General features: G+C 41.8%; 1 protein-coding gene and 2 long non-coding RNA genes across 8 annotated transcripts; 1 reads left to right on the top strand and 2 right to left on the bottom strand.

The window, feature by feature from the left end:
* Positions 1 to 2,523: 2,523 nt before the first annotated feature.
* Positions 2,524 to 3,328, top strand: LOC125521990 (chaperone protein dnaJ 11, chloroplastic-like). Its single transcript, XM_048687054.1, has one exon. It carries the CDS (start codon positions 2,611 to 2,613, stop codon positions 2,971 to 2,973), a length of 363 nt encoding a protein of 120 aa, XP_048543011.1. The 5' UTR covers positions 2,524 to 2,610; the 3' UTR covers positions 2,974 to 3,328.
* Positions 3,329 to 7,519: 4,191 nt separating this feature from the next.
* LOC125523667 lies at positions 7,520 to 9,115 on the bottom strand. Of its 3 annotated transcripts, none has more exons than XR_007290340.1 (3): positions 8,829 to 9,115; positions 8,248 to 8,562; positions 7,520 to 7,687 (listed from the first exon to the last, which is right to left on the bottom strand). It is a non-coding gene; the product is annotated as an uncharacterized LOC125523667 (long non-coding RNA). The 3 variants fall into 3 exon arrangements; XR_007290341.1 differs by having other exon boundaries at positions 8,248 to 8,474; XR_007290339.1 differs by having other exon boundaries at positions 8,248 to 8,423.
* A 1,247-nt stretch (positions 9,116 to 10,362) lies between these two features.
* Positions 10,363 to 14,662, bottom strand: LOC125524612. Of its 4 annotated transcripts, none has more exons than XR_007290864.1 (7): positions 14,555 to 14,662; positions 14,247 to 14,348; positions 13,979 to 14,154; positions 11,900 to 12,099; positions 11,586 to 11,785; positions 10,603 to 10,631; positions 10,363 to 10,480 (listed from the first exon to the last, which is right to left on the bottom strand). It is a non-coding gene; the product is annotated as an uncharacterized LOC125524612 (long non-coding RNA). The 4 variants fall into 4 exon arrangements; XR_007290865.1 differs by having other exon boundaries at positions 14,301 to 14,348; XR_007290862.1 differs by lacking the exon at positions 14,555 to 14,662 and having other exon boundaries at positions 14,247 to 14,396.
* Positions 14,663 to 19,589: the final 4,927 nt, after the last annotated feature.

The following is a 19,589-nucleotide window of genomic DNA, read 5'->3' as shown; positions in this document are numbered from 1 at the left end:
AAATGCATAGTAAAAGGACGCCAATATGGTCCCTAAATGTTGAGAGGCCGGTGTTACTCTCTTCTAGTTGGACCAAAAGAAGGTCCAGTTCATACCCAAAAAAGTCCAGTTTATACAAATTTAACATATCTATAAAATTAAATTCACCTAAAAAATATATAAAATTTTAAAAATGTCTATAAAATTAAAGTGTTCACAAAAATATATAAAAAATTAAAAAACGTTGTATGCACACAAAAAAGTGGGTGCGATGTTTGTACCTAAGTTTTTACATTAAAAAACACTATATGCTAAAAAATGCCATGTTCAACTGCCACCTTATTAATAACGAAAACTGCCATCATCTTAACAATAAAACTACCATGGTCAGGCTAATAAAAATGACATGGTCTAACGAGTTAAAATGTCATGGTCTAAAATAGGTAAAAATACCATGCTACCTATACTGAAATTTAAACATGACAACATTAGCACAAATTTGTTATAAAAACAACGATTTGCCATATTAAAGAACATTATATGCCATGACAACTCTATATATTTGTGATGTAAAAAAATACAATTTCTCATGGGACATTAAGAAAAACTCTAGAAAATTGTCATGTTAAATAATTATTTGCAATGACAAGCTCTAATAATTAGCCATGTGGACATTGTATGCACATGTGAACTTGCCATAAACCTAGTACAAAGATTTGTATCCAAAAATCTTCATAAGTTGATACTATCTCGAAACAAAAAATAATTGACAAGAACTTATTGATGCATGATAGTTTTGCCATTCCACTTCACACAAAATACGCTATGTGACCAAAAATAATAATTTGCTCTAAAAATCTGCCATGTTCCACTAAACAAAAACTTCCATGTTTTTGAGTTTGTCATATGATTTTTCTGCTATGTTTTGAATTTGCCGTATGATCTTCTTCAAAAAATTGCAATGTCACTTCACACATAAATGCCATGTGACCAATACAATTTGTTATAAAAAAAGCCATGTTTAACTAAACGAAAACGGATATGTTTTCAATTTGCCATATGATTTTTCTGCCATGTTTTGAATGGTCTATCTAAATAAAACTGCCATGGTGTTATAATAAATTGCCATGCTACCCTACAAATATATTTGACATGGTAAACCTAGTTTATTTCCCATGGTAATTATAGTTTACTTGCCATGGTAAGTATAATATAAATTTTTGTGGTGCCTATAACAAATTTGCGCATGGCAAAAATATCATGAATCAAATATTTATATGATGTTGTGGTGATTACCTACAGAGTTGGCACGAGAAAACACATTGTCATGTGAATAAAACAAACACAATCATACAAAGAATGTCATGTGAAAAAGTTTTAGTTGCCCACACCATCTGGGCTTAAAAACATTTCTACAATTTCCCTAGAAACTGCCATACATCTTAAGTAATGGCTACATGTTAATCACCACCCAAACTTCATACAAACTGCATACATCTTAATCATTTCTAAAATTTCCCGTACAAACTACCATACTAAAATTTGTACAATTTCCTACAAACTGCAATGCAAACTGCCATGCACGAATCAAAAATCCATCTTCATAGAAAATATATATGGACAAACAGGGGGTGTAGGTGGGTTCATACCCGCGCGTGAGCAGACACCATCGGTGCTCTCTACTGGCATGTGCCCGGCCGCCCCAACTACAGCCGATGTGCCGTCCAGGACGCACTGCTCCCGCATTGGTTGCAGTTGTGTCGCGTATGGGGCCTCCATCGATGAGCTTCAGTGCCGCTCTCAAACGCGCTATAAAGGCCACTATCTATACATCATTTCATCGAGAGGTATTTGCATGAGCTCCAAGATCTCCAGCCATGAACCAAGGTTCCAGACCCACTAGAGCTCCGGCGACGGGGCACAGTACGTCATGGATTCGGCCAGCAGCGGGAGAGGTAAAGATGAACATTGATGATGCAGTGGCAAAATCATCCAACACCGGGCGGTGGGCATAGTTTGCCGAAATGAGACTGGCTTATTTTTGGGTGCCTCGGTCCATCTCGGTAAGTATTGCATGGTCTCGAAATGACCCGAAGAACTCGGTCCATCTCGGTAAGTATTGCATGATCTTACATGAGATCAATGACAGGAAGCAGAAGTTTCAGAGCTGTGAGCTCGTCGACGAGCAACCCGCAAGCAATGTTGATGCACATAGATTAGTTAGAATGCCCGCTACCCGGAATGTCGCGCAAGTTGGTTGAAGAGACTGAGTTTTTAATGATGGAGAGTCCCTTTCCGCCTTGTTGGGGGGAAGAGAAGAGAAGAGAAGAGAAGAGAAGAGAAGAGAAGAGGAGGTGCAGCGGCAACCGGACCACGACGGGTGGCGCGAAAGCAACAGGCTGGGCACTAGGAGAAGAAGCCACTGGTGGCTGACTCAGCAGCAGGAGCTCACACATAATCGTAATCTTCTTCTCGAAGCAGATAAGATCCAGTGCTGAGTAAGCTCCTCAACCCCTGCCCAGAGCCCCTATAAATCCATCGCCGCCTCCCTTCTCCTGGACGAGGACGGACAACAGTGCAACGAACAAGTACTCTGCTTTTGGATCAAGAAGTACAGAGAAGGAACCATAGATGGCTACGTTCGCTTCTGCAGCTGTGCCCTTTCCAGGTCGTGTCGCCGGAGCCCGGCGGTGCGTGCTGGCGCGGGCTTCTGCGGCTAGGAGGACGCACTACGAGGTGCTCGGGGTGGGCGTGGGGGCCAGCAGGGGCGAGATCAAGGCGGCGTACCGGCGCCTGGCGAGGGACGTGCACCCGGACGCCGCAGGCGCAGGCGGCGACGAGGGGTTCATCCGGCTGCACGCGGCGTACGCCACGCTGGCCGACCCCGACGAGCGCGCGCGCTACGACCAGGATGTGGCCAGCCGCGCCGCGGTGATCACGACGCGGCGGGCGGCGGGGCCAGCGTTCCGACGCAGGACGTGGGAGACGGACTAGTGCTGGTAGGACGGCCGGACACACGCATGCTCTGCTTTCCCGTTCGCCAGGCCGCCGGCCGTTTGGTTCAGACACGGCACCATGTTGTGCTCGTGGTCGCCGGAGGAAAAACCGCGTCAGCTGCTGCGCGCCGTTCGATCCGTCTTGGACGGCCCAGATCAGGTGATGCGTGTAAACTGCGGCACGGCGGGAGACGTTTTTATAGAAGATCTCATGTGCGTTCGATCATTAGCAAGATGCAAAATATGTACTACTAGATCGATTAGTCTACTGTAAATTAACGGCTTAAAGCCCAAGGGACATGTATAGTTCCTACGAATCACCATAGATCAACATACTGATCTTTCCGTGCGCATCCACCGTCTCAGTGGTCGTCATGTTTTAATCAGATGGATTAAGAGCAACCTCACTACAGTACTACAGTACATGTTTGCAACTTGGCTCTTGTTGCGATCGTAGAGCGGTAGCAGCATCGACTAGAGCCCGCGGCTTCTGGATATGGCGGCAAGGGGTCGTGTCCGCCTTGGCCCGAAGAACGGATGGACAGGACGACGCGGGGAGGGCGAGGGCGCGCTGGCCACCAGCGGAAGAAGCTGGCGATAGGGCAAGCCGTGCGCAACATGTAGTGGGGTTGGGCATGGCTGTGGTGGTGACGAGCTGTGACTGCCGGAAGAAGGTGGGTGTGGGCAGGGAGAGCATGAGAGGATGGAGGTGGAGAGAGGTGGGATGCGTGGGTTGGGTGGTGGGGTAGAAGGTGGCGGTGTAGAAGACAACCCCGACAACAGACACGTCCATACGTAGAGATGTTTTTTTTTTTTGCAACAAAGAGCTTCAAAAAATGAGTAGCCTCCCCAAAAAAGTAATGTTTGCAATTTACAACAAAGGGCATGTCGCAATTGCAACAAGGCTCTTGTTGCAAAAGAGTCATATATACAGCCGTCTCGCAAAAAAAAAAGAGCCATCTCATAAAAACAAATTCATGTTTTTGCAATTTGCAACAAAAGGTTTGTTGCAATTGGAACGAGGCTCTTGTTGCAGATCATCATAGATCGGCGGCTCACGACCCAACAGATCTTTTAAGAAAACCAGCCAATGGATGCGTAGCACGCCCGATAGTTCTTTTGGTTCTGGAGGAATCACTGGTTACTACAATTGTCCATGCGCAGTGTTGGAGCCAGTAAAATTGAACTGGAGGGAGGGGGCGAGTGATGTTAAATCAGTTTGGGAGAACCAAGTCATAGAAAATTAGGCTTTTAGCAGCAACTAATGACTAGTTTTGCATTGTAAATCGATGTGAGGGGGAGCCAGGGTCCCTGCTGCCCCGTCTCCGCCACTATACATGCGATCATTTTTTAGATACTCTCACATCATTACTTTGAAAACATAAGGAAAGAGTATTGTGATCATATTACCAAAGTTATCTCTCGACGAGGAGATAATCATGTCTGGCGATGCCACAGATCCACATCAAAATAAGATAATCGTAGTAATGACAAGGTGAAGAAACGATGATTGATTGGTGCTTTTCTTTGCATAGAATTATGCCTTTTCTGCCCTTGAGGTACCGAGTTAAGAAGCAAACAAAACTATCGACATGCATGTCTTTGTCACCGAGTTCATATCGTTTAGAGAAAAGAAAAAAAAAGTATAAATAAGCTTGAAATAATTAGTAGGTTTAAAAAAGAAGAACCACTCACTAGATTCTGCAACCAAATTAATGACAAGGGGAAGTGCAAAAAATTGATAACTGGAGGTGCTTCCCTTGGCGTAGAGGTATGAGCTAAGAAACAAACTATAGACATGCATGTCTCTATCGTAAGCTCGCATGACTAAATAATAATAATAATAAGATATGTAAGCGTGGAATAATTGATACTCCCTCCTTTCGGTTTATAAGGCTCAATTCAAAAATCTCACCAACTAAGGTAGATGATGAGTGGTGGAATATTTTTTGTAGTTTGCAAAAGCACCCAATTAATGCTCTTGTTTTCCTCAAAAAATTATGTTTACGAACGCATTAATTGCAATGGATGCATGCATAAAGTGCATGCATTGGTCAGTTTTCTCTTCATACACCTTGAAGTCTGAACATGTGATGGGAAACAATCAAATTGAGCCTTATAAAATGGAAAAACTAAAATTTTGAGATAAGCCCTATAAACCGGAAAGGAGGGAGTAGATTTTGAGAAGAAGATTCACTTCCTCGGTTTTGCAATATCTATCTGGTCCCATGCATGTATGTTGAAGACAAAAATTGTATGACATTTCATTGGATTATACCATTGTTGGTCTTTTTTTCTTTTGAAGAAACTTTTGATCTATTCATCAATTATCATGGTAGTACAAAGAACATCAGAATGAACTGAAATTACATACAGGCTCATGGACCATATATCTATGACTACAATTATTGGAGCGAGGCGAAGGTGCGCCGTCGTCATTGCCCCTACCTCGCCGGAGTTAGGCAAACCTTGTTGTAGTAAACAGTCGGAAAGTCGACGTGCTAAAGCCCCACTGAACCAGCACACCAAACCAGCAACCAGCCCTGATGAAAGAAGTGCAGATCGAAAGAATCTAACATGTAGACACACCAACGTAGACGAACGAAGATGGGATCAGAACAGGCCCATCGAAGACAAACACCAATAATATCATGTGAGATTCTTCGGAGACACACCTCCACACACCTTCCAACAACGCAAGACACACCGCCGGGATGGGAAGTAGGCGGGGATAACCTTATTCCATCTTCAGGGAGCCGCTGCCGCTTCGCTTTGTTAAGCAAGAAACCCTAACCAAAGTCAAAAATTACCTAAACCAGAGCATGAGCCCTCCCACTGTCAGGGTCAGGATCCACCGTGCCTCCATGGTCCTAAGATCACGAGAGACGAGGCAGGCCAGTGGCGGGGGTGGTGGGCAGGCCCGTCGATGAGGGCGGCCAAAGTGGCCAACCGCACAGGCCCCCCAAAATCTTGGGGCCCCCGACCGGGGAGAAACTGTCGTGCACGTATATCTGCAACCCGCCCGAGTCTGACGCGAACGCCTTCTCAATCTCTGCACAAGCCTGGTACTGTCCCGATCCCTAGGCCGCAGCGCCCAACCCCATCCCCAGTCGTCTGCCATGCACGCTCGCGCCGCCTCAACCCATCTCCCACCCCGCAGACAAGTCGAGGACTGCTCATCTGCTGCAATCCGTCGTCAGCCTTCTAGCTCCTCCGCACCGTTCCCACAAGTTCCTAACGTATGCCAGACTGACCAAGCCCCCGTATTGCTGCTGTCGGGCACCTTCGTCTGCCTCCCCTTCGCCCTGGACTGGATGCGCCTTCGAAGCCGAGAGCAAACTATTCGGTAATTTCTTGGACTGAGACAAACCTATAACAACAGCAGATGCATTTGAACTAACATGTTGTATCTGCTGATTTCCAAATTGATGTTGTATGTGTTGATTTGTAAATAGATGCACTTGAACGTCGAACAAAAATTGAAATGAAAACAAATCATTAATCCATTGAACTCAAATTGCCCCCATTTTTATTTCAATTTCAAGATGAACATATTTTTTTTCGTCGATGCCCGCAACAGTAGTGTGTACACATATAGGCACGGACGAAGCAACCTATTCATCAGGTCTCTTTTATATCCCCACGCTTTTTTTGTCATGTCTCTATTTTGTCCGATCGTTCCACATCAAGTTCTAGTTCTACTCATATTGTGTATTTGAGCAAAAGAATATGCTTTACCATGAGGTATTTCTTGGGTAGGTATGCGACTTTTTAGAAATAGTTCCTCAGTTATATATTTTTTTTCCAAAATTTGAGCCAACATTTTGAATTCCGCCCCGGGCCCCCAAATTACCGGAGACGGCCCTGGTGGTGGGTGACATGAAACCCTCGTCACTTTTCGTGAGGAGGAAAACATTTTGCATCTAGGGAACGAATTCAAGTGTTGGTCTTGTTAGACGTATGACTACTCTATCTAGCATTAGCAAATATGATAAAATTTCATCAAACATAAGTTTTGTTTTGCGCCTTAATGATTAAGAACCGAAGAGTATGCGTTGATGGATTGGTTATCATAACTAGTAGAGTGCCCGTGCGTTGCCACGGGCCTTAAAAAATCAAGAACGTTTTGTCGATATTATTATCAGTATTCGATATTGGGTTATTCATTACATTACTATGCCTTCCTACTCATTGCAGGTTAGTTGTTACTAATTGCATATCAAATTTCACATGTATAGAAAAGATAGCTGATAACATACAAAAATATTGAGATCCACTTTACTTACAATGTAATTCGGTAACATATAGGATCAGATCTAATGCACAAAACACAAAAACATAGAACTCTTTATTATGCATTACAAATGATAGGTGGCACATGGATGCCCTTCTATGCTTAAGATTAATCATCTCATGAAAGCATGTCTGTTGTTATTATCCATTAATTAAATATATGACACATGTAGGATTTTGTTCCCTTATTTCAAGATTCTACAATCAGAATTCCCTAGCAAACTTTTACACATGAAATTTGGCATTTGAAACCGTACAGGTTACTACATATACCTCCTACCATTTACAAACCATGGAAACACAAAATATTTCAACACTTTCCCATCTACTATTCATAGCTTGGACATGCCCCATCTACTTTTCTTGGCTCAAAAGGACTGAGGCCCCTCCAACTGCACTCAACTTCTAGGATATCTCTTCTTTGAAGGCCATGAAAACAATCATCCGGTAAGATCGTTTGTGATCATAAATGGCATTTATAATTACTTGATATTTTCATATACATTATCTAAATAGTAAAGTTTATAAATGCAGTACTTTAAAAGAACTAATGCTACTGGTATCCATAGCTAGAATACATAAATACAAATAATTAGAGGCATGAAACTCTAACATTAGATAGACCCATGTAAATTGCATACATGTAACCCTTACAAACTCCGTGTCTAATATATTTTGTAGTAGGCTTTTAACCTATTCAGCAAGTCAAACTCTGGGAATGAAATTATGTCTTGGGTCTCGCTTAACCTATTCAGCAAGCTACCATCGACCATATTGCAGTCCATATGAAAAAGAGACAAACATCATATTCTGCTGAAAAACAACAATGTGAAGTTTATGGATATATGATATTCTCATTGCCATTAATGTCACTAAATTTATTGATCCATAAAAACCATGTAAGTGCAAAAGAAAAAGAATCTGAGTTGAGGGGAATAAGGAAGGATCAAACGAAAGAATGAATGGATCGCGCACATACCGTTCATAAGTTCTTCTCTGGATGGAAATGGAAACCAATATGTGCCGCTGCAGCATCCTTCTTGTCGGCTCCGAGGAACCCCATTTGGCCATTTCCTCCGGTACCGCCCGCAACATCTTCTATAACATCTCCGCTTCCACCACTGACATCTTCTCCGCCAGCTCATTCACGAAGCCCTATCCACCATGTTTCACTTCATATTACATTATTCTCATGTATCACACATACTACAATTCAACCATGCATATAGTCAGCGGGCAACAAGGTACAAATATGTTCTTCTTTCATCAGTTGTTATGTTTGTCTACCTCAGGCCTGTAGAAAATACGGTTTTGTTAGCCTGCACTACTACACTGATCTTTTGAAATGATAAATTTTAGAACTATGTCAAGAGTACTAAATTGTAGAAAAAAAGATGAACAACTTCAACTTTAGCTTCACAGAAATTTCCTCAATAAGTAGGAATAAAACAACGGATCTCAGCTACTTTTCATAAGCCATGAAAATATGTAGAAACTTTATTTTTTCAACCGAAATAACACAACGGTACATTGAAATGGAAAAAGAAGCACATAAATTACCTTCCTCGTGTAGTAGAGAAAGACCATCAATGAATAGTCTCAATAAATCTTCTGGATGTTTCAGTCTTCGGACGTAATATTTAGTTCAGAGATGAAATCCCCGTGTAGTAAGGTATGTTGTGTACGCCGGCAATGTCGCCGGAGAGGCATGCCCCAGGAGTGGCACTGCAGATGCACACCTTCCGCCCCCGTCCCTCGCCACGCAACAGAGAAGCGCCACTGCAGCTCGCCCGCCACCGGCAGGGAACAACAAGGTGCGGCGCCGCAGACCATGCCTTGTACCCCCGTCCCTTTCCCTGCAAGGCAGCCCGTCATCAGGATCGACACCATCTTTAATGTAATCTTTTCCAATACAAACCGCATCTTTAAAATACAGCAACCAACACATTTACAGACCAAAGTACTATAAAGTGATATTTTCAGATTAAAAGTTTGGCTTTGCTAATTTCAGTATGTACATAGAACAAAGCCTTTAACAGAAAAACATCAATGGATTTAAGATGGTGACAATATTCTAGATAGTTGGCCTCACTGGATATAAGAGGAGTTCGGTTGTGCTCGATGCGGATATGATAGTAAGATAGCGAATAAATCACAATTTTATTTCAGGTATGAATTATTAGGAATTGGATGCCACCTTAGAATTAACATATTGCATTTATATTTGTAACATCTAATTGCAGGTTGGTCATCAAGTGGCTCAAGCTGTATGGTGTAGTTACAGATATACAAAGATCACGATAATGAGTAAACATACAGTCTGCATTTATTCTGAAAGCCATGCCTCTGGACATAACAAATTGAGTCTCGTGGAAAACATACCATAATGCTCGATAATCAGTATACATGAATTTTCATAGCTTTGAGTTCGTCTCCAGGATAAGCTTTGCCACGTCCAGTTCACATGTAAGCTGAGCAGCCCATCGACACGCCCAGAGTTCAGCAAATTCAGGGTCCATGGTGAAGGAGAAAAAATGGCATGTGCCCCCGCCTGGGAAAAATGTTATTAAAACCAATCAGTAGTTAAATGATTAGGATAGTGGTGGTACTGGCCATGTGTGAGTGCATGTGTGTATGGATGATGTGCTTACTGTTATCCATATTTCTTTAAACTTCTATCAATACACAGAAATTCAAATACAAACCCATCAAAAAATCTGGAGTTCGTGGGCTATTCTCATTCCCTGCCGGTCGGTTTTTCACGGGGAGTACTAATGCACAGTTCCTAATATCTCAACGTTCCAACCTTGTAGACATGAACCTTATTGTTAACTTCTCCCCCAATTCCAAGTTAATTGAAATCCAAAGCAAAACAAAATTATGTACAATGCCTAGCTTTGCTACTTAAGACCTATATAGAATAGTAGACAAAATATTTGATTTAGAATAGTTCAGAATTACAAGATCTTACACAAAGTAAATATAATTCTTTGTGTAGTCAAACTATTTGATTCAAAATTACAAGATCTTAGCTAGGCATTTAATTACAGAACCAACCTGGTTGTGTTGACTATTACTCCCTCCGTATGAAAGTATAAGATATTTTTGCAGTTCAATTGAACTGAGAAAAACGTCTTATATTTTGGTACAGAGGAGTATATCTGATCACTTTTGCAACCAAGATCTTCCTGATATACTTTTGCAACCAAGATCTGCCAGATATAAGCAGGCACACTTTAAACCAGATTCGCACACCAAATGAAACAACCATTTCTCCCTTTTTCATTCTTCTAGAAATCCAGCAATGGAATTATGATATAAACTGCTCTGTTACCTTTAGATGTAGGGTCCTCCTTGAATTAACTACAAAAAACGACAAGAGAAAATTAATTAGATTTTTAGTACGTGTCATCTCCAAACCTACATAAAGAATGAAAATTATTAATTGTACCCAAGAAAAATGTGTGAACATCCTGAATAGTAAACTAAGTAGTAATTAACTATAAATCTAACACCTGGAAGGGTCCTGTTATATAAAAAGTTGCACTCTTATAAAATGAGAACAGATGGGAGCGGGTTTCACATTACATATTTCAGTGGCACGATAATTGTGCAGCGAACTGAAACTCTAAGTAGGTAACTGGGCAAAGAGTGCATGAAATAAGAAAGGCACATGGCCTTCATTAGTATTCATTGCATATGCAAGATCCAACATTAGTCAAGTATCTTTGCATTACGAATTAGGAAGGGTGGTGAGAATCATGTTTATACCTACGCACAAACATGCTTGTAGAAAGATAATATCCCTATAATCGTGGTTATCTTTAGTTGAACAGAATGAACATGCATGTAAGCATTTAACAGGGTAAGGTTAAATCACTATGTGTTCTCAGATTCCTCCATTCACTAAAGCATATCCAACGCATCATTACCATGAAACAGAAGGAAAGAAACACTAAACTTTACATCAAGCATGAAAATGAATAAAACCAGTGGGAGGGGGACGAATAAAAAATCAAAAAAAAACCGACGAAACTGGGAGGTGGGATCGTTACTGCGGGGGAATTGGGAGGTGGGAGGCAGGACGAGAAAAAACCAGGGGAGGGGGACATATATTGTTTTCTCAGATGCTCCGACTAACTTAGACTGTCGGCAGATTATCAGAAGTCTGTGAAGTATCATATCGTCAAACCTGGGTAAATATCTAACTATGGAGCTCCCACTTTTATAAACAAATGCGAAACTGCTGCAGTTCCCACTTACGTAACGAGGATCATAAGATAAATGTCCACAGGGGACGGGACAAGAGACACCAACCTTGGAAGGGCACCATTTTTCTGCAAGCGCAATGGATATCCAACCATTGCCACATCCCAGCTGTGCGACGATCTTATTCCTGAAAATGGAATCTGGATCTGGATGATGATTTATGCCCTCGTAGAGAGTGATGGACCTATCTCCGGGGCCGAAAATGCTAGGTATGTCCATCATTATTAGCTTCCTTCTTTGCTGGGATCCTAAAAGCATCGATAAATTCTTATGCAACCAGAACCAAAATCACAAATATTGAAAGTTCACACATGAATAATGACACCTGACCTGAGATAGCGGACGGGACAAGAGACACCAACCTTGGAAGGGCACCATTTTTCTGCAAGCGCAATGGATATCCAACCATTGCCACATCCCAGCTGTGCGACGGTCTTATTCCTGAAAATGGAATCTGGATCTGGATGATGATTTATGCCCTCGTAGAGAGTGATGGACCTATGTCCGGGGCCGAAAATGCTAGGTATGTCCATCATTATTAGCTTCCTTCTTTGCTGGGATCCTAAAAGCATTCGATAAATTCTTATGCAACCAGAACCAAAATCACAAATATTGAAAGTTCACACATGAATAATGATGCTTAGAGGCCATGGAAACTATTGTGAAACAACAACCCGTACTACACACGCATGTAATAAAATACTCCTCTAAATAAATCGCTTGATCAATGCCCTACTTGTATTCTGATCTCATATGAATTTTCCTTGACCCTTTCTGATTATGGATTTTTTAGAAGCTATCTCAGGTCAGGTGCTTAGGACAAGAAACCTCGAGCCTGCTTTTGGTTCACTTTGTCATCCGCGTTTTTTTACCTAGTAATAATAGATGTTTTTCCTTTGTTCCCTATTGAGAAATGCATATGCATAATGAATTCCATTAGAGGGCTGTTAGGAATCAGATGCCCTAAGAAAGTGATGCTCACAGAAAGTAAAATTTTGAAGCAAACCTAACAGCTGAACCGCGGCCGAGTAAAATATGTCAAGACATATTCCAAATTTACGCAAACCAATTTCAAAGTTCAGTAACAAACAAGTACTACTACCAATTGCAGACCAAGGTTTATACATATATGTGTAGTTTGCTAGCTATAATAATCTGAAAATTTAGTGCCTTGTAGCAAAGCAGCCCTGCCCACCTCCTATCATTTAACACCCTTTATATTTCCCCCTCAAGCCATTAACTAAGCAGCTGGCCTAGCACGTAAAAGGCCATCAGACCAGAACTGCAATTCCCCCGATTGATCAATGGGTTCCAGAGTGAGCAACAATTTTTTTCTCTATAGCTCGAGCATACGCACATGGCTGGGTACCCCTCAAAAGAAAAATGTGCGTGTCTAGTGGAGTTTTTTTTCTTTTACTCTTTACACCCCAATTCAGGATCCTACATATGCCGCTGCCTCCATAGAGCAGAGGGAAACATCGGCAATAAGCCAATAACCCCAGCTGAAGCAGAACCAACCAGATAGATCAAAGTCTTGTGCAATACTGAAGAAACCCTTTGCCCCTTCGCTCTTTCAGGAGAACACCAAAAACGGAAGAGATGCCACAGCAGATGTGGATTTTCTACCAAAACTAATGTACAGAAACATAAAACATTCCAATAAAAAAGGGACTACAACATTAACCAACCGACTTATCACCTAAAATAGTCTACCCTTTCCTAGTGTGGCCAAAAGATTTAAATACACCCGCAAAGTAGCCGCTGAGCTACAAAGTTCAGACTATTCAAACCGAAAGAAAGTGTATGCTATTTGTTGAACCAATTACAAATTTACAAGCTCTTTCAGTGAGGTGGAATGACAAATCAGAACATAAGAAAAGTCTACGACTGTACTACCTCATAAAATACATCTTTTATTATTGGGAAAGGACTATTGTCTTTAAATCTGAGTTCATTAAATAGAAATCTGAGTACTTAATAAGATGGCAGAAATGTATCTAGCCTATAATAGACACGAGGGGTAAAATAACATTTGAAAACCTCAGCCCATTGGCCCACAGGTTATGTGCTATGCCCTCCAATAGGTAGAAACAGATAATTACATGACGAGTTAAGTTAAACTATAAATGACACAATTTATGAACAAAACAAGATGACTTCTGATTGAAAATATGTAAACTGGACAAATTGATTTTACAATTTGAGAGTTTAGCTATGCCCAGAACAAATAAATACGGGAACAATATCAAACTGAATACACTATGCTTTTGCCCTGCATTAGGAAACTTAATCTGTTTAAATTCAGCTAATGTAATTTATTACAAATGAAACTTGACACACATGCATGTACCATATGGCTACGAATAACAGTGACTTTTCTAAAAGAAAGAACAGGGAATTAAAATAACCATACACCCTTTTTTCGGGAGATAACCATAGACCTTAGTTTGCTCTGGTTTCACCGAACCCCGTCCTTTGACTGCAAGAAAGTAGGAATAAGCGGGAGGCCCTGCACCTGTTCAACAGGCAAAGAGGCCTCACCTCTCGATCACATCCCACAGTGAACAGCCATGGGACAACTTGTGGACATACAGGTCGCCGACCTTGACCTTCAACCCTGCAACACAAGAACACCAATCAAGGTGAGTGAGGACGAGGATGGCAGGTCAGGGACGGGAAGGAGAAGAGGGCAAGGATGGCCACCAGCACCTTCAGTTATTGAAATCACGAGATAGATGCGTTGGGAGGAGCAGAGAGGCGAACCAGAAGTGAAGCGGCAGAGATGACCTTGTGCGGCTTACAAATCTTGAGCTACAAATGGCATGGCGATGCAGCCGTCAGCCCCTTTTCAGTGCTCGGCCGAAGAAAATGGCTGTGTCACGTCGCAGGCGCCCTGATCTACATGATCAATGCAGTGACGGCGTCCAGGTTATGTCGACGTGCCTACACTGGTCGAGGGAGGCGACACAGGAGGAAGGGGAGGCATCGTCGGGCAGTGGGGAGGATGGGGGGCCGACCTTGTAGGACGACGTCGTGGATGCGGAGGTTGAAGGCGTGGAAGCATTCCTCCTGCCCGGCGGCGGGGTCGTCGGCGAGGCGGCGACGGATGGCGCCTTGCCCCGGCGCGCGTGACGGGGGCCTGGAGGCGCTCGAGCACGGCCCTGGCTGCGCCGTAAGCGTCGTCGCCAGACACCGCGCTGCGCTACTGGCCCGACCCAATAAGGTGCATTCCTGTAGCTTCTTGGAGTGGTTTTGAAAAGATTCTATGGAGCGGTTTTAGAAGCTTCTGCGTGGTTTTTTATTTTTGTTTTCTATATCAGTTTTCTTTGATTTCTCCCCAGCTTTTTTTTTTGTTTTCCTTCCTTGTTTCAAATGCATTTCAAAATTTTTAGTAAGTTCAAAATTTTAAGCATACATGTGAACATTTTTTAGATACACGTTGAACATTTCAAACATATGTTGATCATTCTTATCCGAATACATGTTGAACATTTGTTAAATGCACATTCAACGTTATTTTTATATACAGGTTGAACATTTTTCAGATAGAAGTGGAACATTTTGCAAATACACATTGATTTTTTTTGAATACATGTTGACATTTTGTCAAATTCACATTGAATATTTTTAAAATACACGTTGAACATTTTTTAAGCATGCAAACATTTTTATATTTTAACACATTTTATTGAATGGTAGGGAACATTCTTATAAATTATGCTAAGATTGTTTTGCACTGCATAGTCATTTAAAAAAATGCCACTAATATAATTTTGAAACGTGTGAATACTTTTACATGTGGTGGAAAATTTCATGAATGATATAAAACTCTTTATAAACTATGTGAACAAATATTTACAATTGCACGCACATTTTTTTGACATCACATGGAATTTTGAAAATATGTGAACATTTTCTCAATGGCACGAATATTTTTTTGGATGGCACGAATATGCCTTTATAAATGCAGGAACATTTTTTTTACAACAGCATTTACATTTTCGAAATGTGTGATGAAAGCTATTAAATATTTCGGCAAATTAATTTTTGGAACATATGTATTTAGAATTTTAAAAAATAGTTTTTCAGAAAATCAAACAAAAAAGTAATAAAAATAAATAAACAAACGAACTAGAGATAAACAGAAATAAACAAACAAAAGAGCAAAAATGGAACGGCTGATACTGGGCTGGTCCACTATGGAGGCTGCTTGTGGCGAGTTGTAAATCCGTCGGGTGAGTTTAAGTTTGCTGATATGCTCCTGGCCGAAGGAGGCCTATCAATTCTTCTCCTCAGAAAAAATCTAATGGTTCAATTCATATCTACAGACTTAAACTATTCATCAATTATCATGATAGTATAAAGAATACAAAATATAATCAAAAATACATCCAGCACGGTAGACAATCTATCAGATTGCAATCACGCCAAAGGCACGTCGTTTTCAACACCCCTCCCTCACCAAGGCCGGGTTAACCTTATTGTAGCAGACAGTCGGAAAGTCATTATGATAAGGCCCTGCTAGACTAGCACACCAGAACAACAACTATCGTCAATGAAGATAAGTGTAGATCGAAAGAATCCAACTAAGTAGACATGCCAACGTAAACGGGCGAAGATTGAATCAGAGTAGATCTGTAAGAGAGACACCGACTGAATCCCATGAGATGTGCCAGAGACACACCTCCACATGTCCTCCGATGATGCTAGATGCACTGCCATAACGGGGGCTAGACGGGGAGAACCTTATTCTATCTTCGAAGAGCCATCGCCTCACATTCCTGAGCATGACACAAACCCTAACCAAACTCAAGAAAACATCTAAAACCGGAGCAGAAGCCCCCCACTGACAGGGGTCGGGGTCCGCGACGCCTCTATGGTCGTAAGGCAACCGAAGACGAGGCGGACCGGTGGCGGTGGCGGTGGGAGGCAAGAAACGCACGTCACCTGGGGAGGCGCGTTTCGTGTGGAGGAAACCGTTTCGCATCTAGGGCACGAATTCCATTGTTGGTCTTGTTAGACATATGACTAATCTGTCTATCATTAGCAGATATGATACAATCTCATCGAACATAAGTTTTGTTTTGTGCCTTAATGATTATAAGAACCGAAGACGCAAAGCAAGAGTAACAAGCTGTACAAATGTTTAGGAATAAATACTTTTGGAGATCTTATCAATACCTGCATGGACTGTGTATCTGTTGATGCATGGATTGGTTATCATAATCCGTTTTTATATTGCTCTTCTTATGGATTTTGGGAATATTCTTTTTTGAAATTGGGATAGATTATTCTCTTTGCGAGACCAGACACCGTGTCGCCTCTCGCGCTTCAGCTACCGGGCCGGCCCAACAAGGTCCATTCATGTACCTTCCTAGAGCAATTTTGAAAAGATTCTATGCATTGGTTTTAGAAGCTTTTGTGTTTGACTGAAAAAAAGAACCTTTCATGTGGTTTTTTCTTTTCGTTTCATGCATCAGTTTTCCTTGATTTTTCCTGTTTTTCTTTATCAGCACGGCAAGATCAAGAGAACAATTCTTTGGCTGCATTCTGCTTGTCTCTAGAAGAGGAGTTGCATATGCCAAGCTACAAGCCACATGTACGTTAAGATACGAAGAAGAATTAGTTGGTTTCTTAATTTTCCTTTGGTTTCATCCAGAGATGGTTGGCGAGTCAAAAGCAAAGAAAGCATCGACGGGAAGTTGTGCCAAAGAGCAAAGGATGCATAAGGCGTGAAGATCAGAGGAATCCTTTGCTTGGCCCCATTTCCTAGGCGAGGAAGGTGGCAATACATCAAAAGCATTACTAAAACATCAATTGCAGGAGATGGATATGCCAGGAAGCAGCAGCACGGAAGAACCTTTGCTTGGTTCTAGGTGCAACGATGCTATACACACGACACATGTGCATGATTTATGGACGATGTAGTTAATCAAGCCGTTGGTTTGTGGGAATAAACTGCAGGACATCGTCTGATTTTGAATCGTGCATGAATCGGCCACGCAGGCGTCGTGCGCAAAGCAGTTTCGTTCTAGGTGAGATGGCATCAGAGGTTAAGTTATGCCAAGGAGCAGCAGCACGTAAAGGTTAAAAAAAAAGAACTCTGGTGGGTCATGTAAACACGCTGAGGGAGCTGACGACATGTGTTGACATCCAGGCGGCTCGTACTCGTTTCTATGATCTTGCTTGGCGTCTTCATTCTAACACAGTATGCATAGGGCCGACCCCGACAGCGGCGTGGGGCCCTTTTATATGAATTATCAAAGCACTCACATTTTTTATTACCACAATAACATTCAGTATATACTAGTATATATATATATATATCACATTACACAAAGACTTCTTGTTGATAGTAAGAAAACTGTGCAAATTATTTTGCGTTTGCGTTGGTTGATAGGCAACAATTAGATACTGTAAATCTAATAAGCATGTTAAGAAATCTAAATAATGGATACGAGCCCATGCATGTTTAGAAAATATTGGAGAAAGAAATAGTAGAACTGTAAAAGCATTAAAGCACTAATAAACATCAATTGGAGGAGTTACGTATGCCCGGAAGCACTGGCCCAAAAAGATAATGAAAGAATCCTTTGCTTGGTTCTAGGAAAGAACCAAGCATCGTCCCACGTGGTGGTGATGGGCAAATCACATCACGTTATCTCTTTAGGAGTTACATACGCCTCTCTGCTTGCTTTATCAAGATACTGGTGAAGACGGTGGCATGCTTTTCAGCAAGCTTTTGGTTTCAATAGTCTCGTGTTTGCTACGATTTGGTGTGGATGTTAAGCTGAGGAGCAGCATCGCTTTTGGGAATGTCTTGTGCCGTTGCCTTACTATACTTCTTATTTATTGTCATGATGCTTGGATAGCTTTATTTATAAACTGGCAAAAACCTATTTCAGTTATAACCGGTGTTACCTCCAAACTAGGACGAGAGGCTTCACGCATGGTGTCTACGACAAAGAATCTTTGAACGTCAAAGTTGCGGTCCTGTATATGAAGCGCAAACTAATTGAGTATACACGTACGACACTCATCAGTAACTGGTCGTAAAGACAACAGGACCTCCTCCTCCGCTGTATCCATTTTTCTCCCGGAAAGTTTGTGTCTTTGCCGCAGTCTAGTGCATCAAAAACATACGAGACATTTGTATTCCTCAGTGTGGTTTACCAGAAACAGCATTCAAACTAAAGCTGCATGCCAATATGCTGTCCCACGCGCGCACAACATATGCTGTCTCAGACCAAGCTGTATGTCAGTATACTTTTTGCATGGCTGATGTACGTGAAGCGGTGGCAGCACGGCAAGATCAAGAGAACAATTCTCTGGTTGATTTTTGCTTGGCTCTAGGCCAGGAGGAATTGCATGTGCCAAGCTACAAGCAGCTCATGCGCAAAGATCAGAACAAGATTCTTTTGGTTTCTTTACCCCCCTTGTTTTAATAAATCAGACGAGAAGTGATTGCCCAGTCAAAAGCAAATCAAAGCATGGACGGGAAGTTGTGCCAAAGAAATAAGCATCGGCATACGGCATACGTGAAGATCAAGAGAAGAATCCTCCAGTTGCTCATTGCCTGGCCCCATCTCCTAGGCAAGGAAGGTGGCAAGGTATCAAAAGCATTGCTAAAATAAACATCAAATGGAGGAATTATATATGCCAAGAAGCAGCAGCATTTTTTTCATAAAAAGGAATTATCCCGGCCTCTGCATCACATGATGCACACAACCATAAGAAGCAGCAACATGGAAGAAAGAATCCTTTGCTTGGTTTTAGCCTTTTAGGTGAGACGGCTCAGAGGTTAAGTTATGCAGCAGCATGTTTAAGATTGAAAGAAGAATTCCAGTGGCTCATGTAAACACGCTGACATGTGTTCAAGTTAGACGGCTCATGTTACCAAATGGTGGGGAGCATCACCCTGTGGATGTAAGCTTTGCCCCTGGTTAACAAACACCATGTTCTCCCCGCAAAAAAAGAAGAAGAAGCAAACATCGTGTACTGGGTTTATCTATGATCTTGATCGACGTGTTCATTCTACCACAGTATGCACAG

This window comes from Triticum urartu, chromosome 7, assembly GCF_003073215.2.
Source record: "Triticum urartu cultivar G1812 chromosome 7, Tu2.1, whole genome shotgun sequence".
Taxonomy (NCBI): Eukaryota; Viridiplantae; Streptophyta; class Magnoliopsida; order Poales; family Poaceae; genus Triticum; species Triticum urartu.
The sequence above is the reverse complement of the archived record's forward strand: the minus strand, read 5'-3'. Positions and strand labels throughout refer to the sequence as shown.

What these genes read in the sequence shown, in the direction of transcription:
- LOC125521990 (XM_048687054.1), top strand. Translation starts at nt 2,611, where the DNA reads ATGGCTACGTTCGCTTCTGCAGCTGTGCCCTTTCCAGGTCGTGTCGCC.